Below are 9,977 nucleotides of genomic sequence, written 5' to 3'. Positions count from 1 at the left end.
TTACTCTGGAGAAAACGGAGACAAAGCGTCTAAATTGGGCAGGATCTTGAATCTAATGACTTGTTTACCATCGCCTGTGCTTTTTCCAGGGCAGGGAGGAGAAAGAGGACAGGGTGAGTGCTCTCTGTGGGCATGGGTTCACTGTGGGCTCGGGCACACTGTTGTTTTTCATTCTGAAGGGGTAGGACAGACAGCTCCAGTGGGGTAGCGAGGCACCATTCGCCAAGCAAAGAGGTGCACTGTGTAATTTTCCAAGGTGGGAGGAAGCAGTGGTAGGGCTTCTGCCTTTGCCCAGAGTTTGGCTTCCGGGAAACAAACAGCTCCTCAAAGAAGGCCCAGTTCCACCACATGAAAGGCCCTGTTTCCTCCCACTTCAACTCCAAGCCACCCAAGAGATTACCCTCTTCACCCCTTCTCCAAGTGTACCCCAAACACAAGGACCGGGTCAGGAATGAACACCTGTGATACGGCTAAGGGGCGGGTCCCCAGACCTGGGCATGGCTAACAGAAGGGTCCAGAAGAATTTTCTGATAAGAAAACAAATTAACAGTGCCCCCCTCCCTATTTTTATTTCGAATTTGCTAAATAAAAACTAGCCCCACCCCTACAGAAAGTGTATACCTCACAGTTCAAGAACTCACTTTTCCTAATTCTGGAAGTTCTCTTGTAGCTCAGGTACGTTGAAACGTCTCAGACACTTAGATTAGAACCACTAGGGTTTACCCTCAAGGGAAGAGTGAGTCTGAGGACAGCCAGCAATGGGCTGTGCTGGGCAGCTGAGGAAGATCCCTTTCGCTTCTGTTGCCTGCCTGTGAGAGGCTTGTTAAAATGTTTGCTTTCTGATGATGAAACTGAGGGTTGGAAAGGTTAAATGGTTGACTCGAGGCCATTCGGCTGCCACATGTGGCAAGTTTCATCCCCTTTTGCCCTCCTTCTAAACGGGTTAACAAAGAGAGGCAGAAGTAACCTACGTGGGGCTTCATCTCTTCAAGCTGACAAGAGGCTGCCCGAGTGTAAGGTCTGATGCCTCTCCTGAGTGGTTTCAACTGGGTGTGGCTGGTTAGAAATTGAGCTTCAAAAAAAGATGATGTCTAGCTCGAGAGGAGCCCAGCTGCACCTGCTTGTTGTCCAAAAGCCCTCCAGATGTTCCTTATGGAGATGTCTAAATGGGGGCCTGGGATTCCAGAGCAGTGTACAGGGGAGTCTTGGGACCATCCTGCATGTTCTCTCAGAGCAGGGATCCCAGAAAACTCTATTTTCAAAGGACAAAGATTCAGTTAAACATAGGACCGGCCGCTCAGAAATACATAAATCTACGACAGCTAACATGTACTTTGAAAATTCTTTCATGTCTGTGGATGACCCTGGATGTTGAGGACCTGTGACTGGACCACCTGATGGGATGGATTTGCATTGCTATTCTAGCTCCTACCTTGCTTGGGCCAGAGGATTGTGTAGCCCAAGCAAATCCTTCAATTTCCACAGTTCCTCAAGCTGTGGACATGTAGTTGCAGAAATTACTCTCTAGACTGTTCCGAGGTGCCCACAAAAGCTGGCACCCCCAGCCCGCTAAAATACCATGTCCTTCCCTTTCATTCTGTGGCCAGAATGTGCCCAGTGGGAGGACCAGGTCTGTGCAGGGGGTGGGGGTGGGGCGATGGTGGGGGGGCGTGCCCCCCTCAAGATTCCCACTCATTTCCTGCACCTGGAGGCAAGAACAGAGGTTATTCTTCTGACAACCTATTGTTAACGCTTTTGTTTGTTTTGTTTTGCCCTTCTGAAAAGAAACTTCCATATTTCAATTGTTCTTCTCAGTTGCCAGTGAGACTCACTACCTTACAACTGGCCACTAGCAGGGTAGATGTCTCTTACTTCTTTATTTATCCGGGTACCCAGCACCCTAACAGTGGAGACTCATGGAGAACAGAGCAGCTGAAGGCCTGTCGGTCGACTCAGTGGAAAATCCAGAAGCACAGATGTGGATCCAAATTGGGCTGAAAAACCTCCTGAGATCAGGCTTTCTTGAACTTCCTGCTTTTAGCTTAACCAGTGTGTTCGACATAAACGAACTTTCGGTATTTTGAAACTTCCGTTTCTGATCTCAGAACCTGGAAGTAGAGCGCTGTTGTGAACATTTCCACAAATTTTGTCATGGGTATTCTGGAGACCATGTTGTACCCAGTAATTATGGAGTTTTAGAATTCACTACTACCACAGCAGCCTGCCTGCTTTGCAGGCGGGATGGAGAATAGCATTTTGCTTCAAAATAGGCTGGGCTTGGAGACCTTTGGGGAATGTTGAGATGCTAATCCTGTCATTTCTAGCATGTGACTTAATAGCTCAGAACCTTGGTTCTCCATCAGTCAAGTGGGGGAAATATAGTGGCTCCTGGCTTTATGCAGCCCCAGGTATTGTGTGTACTTTGTTTTCTTGTGTGTGTGTGTGTGTGTGTGTGTGTGTGTGTGTGTATTTAAATATGCACACACAGGTCTATATATAGTAAATACGTAGACATATATTAAATATTTCTTATCTTATTTATAGCTTGAATATGTTCCCTTAGGAATCTCTAGTTGCCAGTGTCTGATACTGTAGCATTTAGAAGTTGCGGAAATCTAACCAATGGTGTGGCTTCCTTCTGCGCTGAGAGCTCAAGGGTTGGGGAGATAGGGGTAGTGTCTTGCTACAAGTGAGTCTTTGAAAGGGGAACCACATGTCATTTCTAGCACTGTCCCTTGTTCCTGGGGAATAACACCAGGCAGACAGGAGAGTTGGGAAGCCAGGTGCCGGAGCGGAGTGCCCAACAGTCACCAACTGAAGTGAGCTGAGGCTGGGAGGAGCACGGAGGAGGAGCAGAGTCAGAGGCAGGCTAGATGCTGACCCAGGCTGCTGAGAACACTCACTCTGGATATGCCTGGCCCAGAGTGCCTTGGCTGCCTTGGCATACTTAAAAGCACATAAAACAAGCTTATGAATTGTGGGATTGTTTTTTTTTTAATTTTTAAGAACTTTTAGAAACATTCACTTGCAAACTACGATCTCATTGATTCTATAAAACTTTGTATATAATTTCTAAAATAAATGAAAGTGCAATAATAGAAATATGGAAAAAAATAAAACCACAAAAAAACCCATGTTCTTAGAACCCAGTGAGCAAGCTAATAATATTTGATGTATTTCCCCACAATCTCCTCATTGCAAATACGTGAGCGTACATGTCTAATTTTAATATATTCAGAACCGATTACTTTGAAGTCTCTTTTTTTCTTATTACTAAATTACAGATTTCCCCCCCCCCGGTATCACTGAATAATATCCCATGTCTGATAGCTGTGCACTTAAACTATTAAGCGAGTAAAAGCACTGAGGTTTATGTGTTTTTCTTTTGTAGTACCTGGGGAACCTGGGCTTTTTGCACACTAGGCAAGCATTCCATCCTTGTGGGCTTTTGAGTGGTATGTGTTGTCTTAGCTACTCTGGCTTCTGGACTTGGGATGGCATTTTGCGACTGAGCTAGATGTTTTTGGTATTAATATTCGGTGTAGGCTTTAAAAACCAGTCACGTGAACTGCAGAAAAGGTGATGTTGTAGAAGTCACTAAGTCCCCATTGAGTCATAAAACCAGAAACCCTGGGAGAGGCAGACGGGGCCTTCGCTGGCCTCCTTATGCTTTTTAATGCAGCACAGATGGAAGCCGGGCTGAGAGGAGATTGCTGGCCAGCCTGCTGGACCAGATCTGATAGCATAGCGACACAGACAGCATCTCTGCATTGCCTGCTACCACGAGGCCTCTCGGCACAGGCTGTTTGATTAACACATGCAACTCCTAACGACAGAAGACTTGATCTTCCCTTGTCCTTGTCAGGTTCACACTCCCTGCACAGTGACCCCTGCAAAGCTCTCATCTCAGGGCAGCTGTCTGCCACTCTCCTGCCCCCTCCCAGGAACACGGTCAGCAGGCTCCCTGTCAGAAAGAGGCCAGGCCTCTCCGCCTTCTCTGTGTGTGGCAGGTCTTGGAAGGTAGCTTTCTGAGGGCTCTTTGTCTGGTGAGGCAGCCAGCAAGGCCTCTGTGTAGCAGAAGCCCCCTCACGTTCCCTTCCCCTTCCCCCTCCACCAGGGAAGGGGACCCTGAAATCTCTTCCAACCTCATCTAACCAGCAGGCTATGACTGGAGAGAGGCTGGAACTCCCGTGGCCCCTGCAGAATCTGGATTCCTGGGAAACCTGTGCTGTGTGTGGAATTCACTGTGAGCGCCTTAAGACTGACAGTGTTGCTTGCTACCCTGCAAGGAGGCCAGCGTCACTTGGCCATGAAAGCTTCCGTTCACGCTGTCCTCTCTACCGTGGGCTCTTCATTAGGTATCCATCCATTCGGCTGATTCATAAGTAAGGCTTCCTAGTCTTTGCGGTACTAGGGTTTGAGGATGGCATGGAGGGTAAGGTAGACACACGGTTTACAGTTTCTGCTCTGACGGGAGACAAAAAAGAATAAAAAGAAAAGCATCTCAGAAATGGAAGACTCTGCAGCAGGGATCATAGAGGAAATGCCTGCCGAGTTATCAAAGAAGCCTGACGCCCTTTGCGTGATGTCTCAGATTACTACCAGCCTCCTTGAAGGTTCAGGTCGGTCGTTCAGCTGCCCAGCTATAGTGAGAGCAGCTCTGTAGAACAGGAGCAGTTATGGGCGGCAGAGCACGCCTGGCCCCAGCCCTCGCCCCTCTAGACTCTGTGGTCAGGGAGTTCCTAAAGGAACTCAAAGCCTTTGGGGCTGGGATCCGTTTACTCTCAGCACACTGGGATTTCCTGTTTCTAAGAAAATGGGGTTAGATGCTCAACTGCATTAACAAAACACGTTGATGGAAATTTATCTGAAACTTGCTGGCTCCTTCTGGCTCTTTGGAAGCTTGGGTTCAAGAAGAAGGGCATTTAGGCTACTTTCCTTTCAAAGAATATTCTCTCCTCTCTCTCTCTCTCTCTCTCTCTCTCTCTCTCTCTCTCTCTTCTCTCTCTCTCTCTCTCTCTTCTTTCTCTCTTCTCTCCTCTCTCTTCTTTCTCCTTCTCTCTCTCTCTCTCTCTCTCTCTCTCTCTTCTTTCTCTCTCCCTCTCTCTTCTTTCTCCTTCTCTCTCTCTCTCTCTCTCTCTCTCTCCACACACACACACATGCATATGTGAGTGTGTGCATGTGCACATGTGTCATGTGTGTGTAAGTGCCTGCAGAAGCCAGAAGAGGGTGACAGATCCTCTGAAGCTGGAGTTACAAACAGTTGAAAGCCACTTGATGTGGGTGCTGGAATCGAACTCGGTTCCTCTGGAAGATATACGCATGCTCTTAACTGGTGAGGCTTCTCTCCTGCTCCCATCCGAGTGACTTTCTAAACTTTAAACCCGTTGGTTTGAGCCAGTTATTACCAATCGAAGGGCCCATTGTCTTTGCTTTCCTGCCTTAGGAACGGCCCCCAAAGTGACCAAAGCCCCACTGAGGAGGTCCGGAGTTAGTGTTTCCTAATCCTTCTGCTTTCACTTCAGGTAAGCCAAGTAGAACAAGGTCCCCTGAAAGACCCATTGCCCAGAGTCTATCACCAACTCCTATCTGCCCAAAACCTCACGGGACTTCCTTCCTTTGACCATCCAGGGAACTCAAATTACCCCTGACAAGACAATGATATCTGACAAAACATGAAATATTTGATCTTTGCTTAGCAAGGCTCTGTAGGAAATGTTGACATGGTATGAAAGAGAGAAGAATGGGTAGAGAAAGATTCTGACCTGGACCAACAAGCACTCCTCTGAGACATCGGAACCAGAAAGGGGCTGGGGACAGGAGGAAGATGCTCAGGTGGGAAGCAGGACAGTGTGGTGACCTCATACCAAAGATTCCTCTATCCCAGGGCAAGCTTTCTACAGACACAGCACCAGCAAAATCCGAGGAGAGACGTCTGGGTAGATTCCAGGGAATGCAGCTCTGCCTCCCTCAAAGAAGATGGCTATTATTTTTTTTTTTAAGCAGGTTTTGAGACAAAAGATTTGCATGGCTTCCACAGGGAAGTGTAACTCTGTGGTCAGAAAATGTGTAAATTATCAGAGGTTTACTTCATAACAAGAATCGTAGGAGTCAAGGAAACATCTTAGCTGTTAATTGCGCTTGTTGCTCTTCCGGAGGACCTCATTTCAGTTCATAGCACCTTCCTGGTGGCTTGTATCCACCTGCAACTCCAGTTCCAGGGAATCTAACACCCTCTTCTGACCTCCAGAGCCACCGAGCACACACGTGACATGCATGTATACATGCAAGTGAACTACTCACACCCACAAAGCTAAGTAAACAAATCTTTCAAATATTTCTTTAAAAGGACTGTGATCTTGGATGGTGTATTGCTATCACAAGAGCTACGTGTCAGCTGAGGTGACAGGTCTCTCAGAGAAGCCCACAGCTGGAGCATGAGGGATGAATGCCCTCACACAGGCAGGCCATGCTGTAGGAATGTCTCACAACATGACTGACTTTGTAGTCTACTTTCACACCAATCTCTGGTGACCAGGGAGAGGGGAGCTCTCTAAAGAATCAGAACTATGCATGTCTTAGTTCAGGTTGCTACAGCAAAGTGTCATAGACTGGGTGGCTTTATAAACAGCAGGCACCATTTCTCGTAGTTATAGAGTCTGGGAATCTACATTTGGGGTGGCAGCAACGCCAGGTTCTGGTGACCCCCACCCTCCCCCTGGTTAAAGACTACTGGTTCCCCCTGTGTTTTCCTGCATGCTTCCCGAGATCTCTTTTTGGCAGTCATTCTGTTAATGCCTGTCTTCTGTCCATCAAACAACCCTCTCAAAGTTCCCCCCTCCTAACACCATAACTCTGAGGGTTAGGAGTTAGCATGAATTTGGAGGGGAATACAAACATTTAATCCAGACCACCCACTATCTGTACATCTAATACAACAGTGAGACAGTAGAGAAGAACACAGTAAGTGAGGCTCAGGAAGCATAATCAGGATCATTGAAAATGATTCAGAAGAAAAAGAAACTTCCCATAGGCTCTCGGAGGAGGGGATGGCCGCCACGTCTGCAGGTCATGAACCAAGGCCTTTGCCAACATGGCTGCCCAAGAACGGGGATTTAATGAGCAAAGATAGAGATGCTCCAGAATTCATTCTTGAGATTTCAGAATAGGTAACAGAACCCGTGCACTATTCAATACTTTCATCGTTCAAGTATCAGTTGAACACTCGCCATTTCAACCACGTGGGCGTCACCAGTGATGCCAGTCGAGCATGAGACTTTCCTCCTGGCCTTTTGATGGAGTCAGTGCTTATAGAAAATGGGCGGTCATCATGCTCAAAGCAGCAAGTGCATTCATAACAGTAATGTGAGACGTCCCAAGAGGCCATCTTAGGAATGGATGCCTATCTAAGGAAGGTCAGGGGTGGGGGTGGTCTCAGGAAGAGGCACCATGGGACTGGTGTGGTAAATGACCTAGGGTTTGTGGGACAGTCGCCCCAAAGAGGGGAAGCAGGAACGTGAGAAGAACACGCCGTATCAGTGAGAGTGGCTTAAGTACAGAATGCCACTGGGTGGGGAGGTGGGGCAGTACGTTACAGCCTGACCCCAGAGACCTTTGACCCCAAAGAGTCCTTGACATAGGTTTTAGAGAGTTTGCATCTCTGAAGTATGAGGGGGAATTGGTCCTTGTTTTGATAAGAGGATAACCAGCATCACACTGGCCTCAGTTTAAGTGATCACTTAAAGGTGTCTCCTGCATAAGAGCACTCACTGGGTTAAGTAGTAGTTTGGCTCATGCAAAGAAAAACCTATCTCAAGCCCGCAGAGGCCTCCAGTGAACTTGGGAGAGATGGGGAGTGAGAAAGGGGGAGGGGAAACTCTTATCTGTAAAAGCCACAGGAGATTGGAATGGGGGGGAGGGGGTGATTCTAGGAGACGCACCAAGGAAGTGGAGATGGTTTGGCCTCACCCTCTCAGGGTCTGATTGGAGGCCCCACCTTTTCTGTTCTCCTTTCCTTTCTCTGGAAACATCAACAGAATTCTTCCTCTTAGCGATGGCAAAAATGCTACTACCCCGCACAGACAACTACAGGTCCTCGGTCGGTCGGAAAGCTGAGGCACCCCAGTGACAGCCTTCATAGACTCACAGAGGTCTGCTGGAAATCCTGGATGCCATGCCTGGGGTATGACGCTAGTCTCCAGCTCTAGGTGTTCTCATATAAAAACGAATGGCCACAAATGTAGGCAACGTAGGAGGGGCAGGGGGGACCTGAATGCGGATTGTTTTTCGTTTGTTTGTTTTTCTGGATTCAGTTTGTTGCTGGTTTCTATTCTTACCTCCAGTGTGTGTTCGGCTAACTACTCATGGTTGAATATGCAAATGACTCATTAGACAGGCTCCAATGGGATTGATATGTCATGCACAATATCAGTCAGGGTCTTCTGGGGTACCCACCCCCTTCCCCTCTCCTGCTCCATGAATGCTCATGTGGATTATGTCCTCCCCCAACCCCCACCCCGACACACATTCAATAGGACCTGGAAGCTATGGGACACCCACTTCAGATCAGAAATATACGGCCTGACTTTTCACATGTCGCCTGTTACCTTTAGGCAGCCACATGGACAAGTGAATTTTATTTCACCTAAGTCACTCTGGCCCACAGACCTTAAATGTGTCTGAAGTCTTTTGCCGTCTGAGGCCTGGCAGAGAGGTAGAGCAGGGTCGTCAAGTGTGGTGAGAACCAGGATGCAGAGAGCCTCGGGATGGAATAAACACTGCTTAGAAAGACAGCTTATCATCCCCTCGGTCTGCTCGCTCTTTCTCTCTTCCCCTCCCTCCTTCTCTTTCTTTGACTGAATTGCCTCAGGGCCGGTGGTTTCAAAACTAGCAGCTGCAAACTTATGAAGGAAAAAAACTGAAACCACAACCCTGTCTTGTGAAAACCGTGTGCCAGTCTAAAAGTGGCAGTCCATGTGGGGGGATGGGGAGACTCTTAACGTTCAGGACATAGAAGTGGGCAGCATGGGATCTCTAAGTCGGGTCTTAGGGGAAAGGGGAATTGTTCCGTGTTCTAGGCAAGGGTGAGTAGGGTACTTAAGACAAGGTTAGGAGGAGGAAGAGGAGGAAGAGGAGGAGGAGAAAGAGGAGGAGGAGGAGGATGAGGAGGACATCTGGTCAGGAGATTAGCCTCTTGGTAGTGGCTCTGGCATAGCCTGAGCCCTCTGAAACAACCGGGTTCTCAGATGCAAAGCAGACCAGCTGTAACTACCACATTGCTGCTGTCTTCATCCAGAAGACCAGAGAGGTCCAGCCTTCCCGCCTAAATCACCTGGGGCTTCCAAGCCATGCCTGGTAGAGATGCTTGCCATCCCACTCGTGGGTCAGACCTCTCCTTCCCCATCTCACCACGGCTGCCCACTGTACTCACCTACATATTTACCCTCCTAAAACAAACACAGTAAGACAGAAAAATGCTTTCTGAAACCCCACTTCAAATTGCCACCCCATCATCTCTTTCTACCCACAAATCATTCCGAGCGTTCAGGGAGGGGAATGCAACGGGGAAAAACCCTCTTAGAAAGAACAGGTCCTATGTGTCCCCAAGCTGGACCAAGGCAGCCCTTAAAGGTTACTTCTGATATAGATATCATAAGCTGGATAGGTCTTGGCTTGAACCATTTCTCCCTTGGTGTATAGTTCTTGAGAGGAGCATCTTTGGCAAGAACAAAACAGATATTTGAGTCCCCTGACCAGGTCAAGAGTTTCTCCACTCTGAATAGGAAGCCTACAGACAGACATAGCCCTAGTGAGGGTGACTTGGATACAGATTTGACAGGACTTTAGCAGGAGGTACAGATTAAGGAATAAGATCCCAGTGCACCCCAACGATAAAAAAGAAAACAAAAGCATTCAGGAGTGAAGTTAAGTTTTATGTATTAAAATAAAAAGCAAAGTGGGTGAATTGATCAACACTG

The 9,977-nt window shown here is 47.8% G+C and overlaps 1 protein-coding gene across 2 annotated transcripts in view; it reads left to right on the top strand.

Moving 5' to 3' along the window:
- Positions 1-9,977, top strand: part of Fli1 (Fli-1 proto-oncogene, ETS transcription factor) — a 118,726-nt gene that overhangs the window by 21,780 nt on the left and 86,969 nt on the right. Inside the window, exon 1 of one of the 2 annotated variants that reach the window (XM_032910841.1) lies at positions 8,109-8,182. The exons of the other annotated variant lie outside the window; for it this stretch is intronic. Coding sequence (XP_032766732.1) covers positions 8,174-8,182 — 9 coding nt within the window. The 5' untranslated portion in view covers positions 8,109-8,173. Of the gene's footprint in view, positions 1-8,108; positions 8,183-9,977 lie in introns of those variants that run through there. 2 annotated transcript variants of the gene reach the window in all.

The sequence above is a fragment of the Rattus rattus genome, chromosome 8, assembly GCF_011064425.1.
Source record: "Rattus rattus isolate New Zealand chromosome 8, Rrattus_CSIRO_v1, whole genome shotgun sequence".
Lineage (NCBI taxonomy): Eukaryota > Metazoa > Chordata > Mammalia > Rodentia > Muridae > Rattus > Rattus rattus.
Note: the sequence above shows the minus strand (reverse complement) of the source record. Positions and strands in the feature narration are given on the sequence as shown.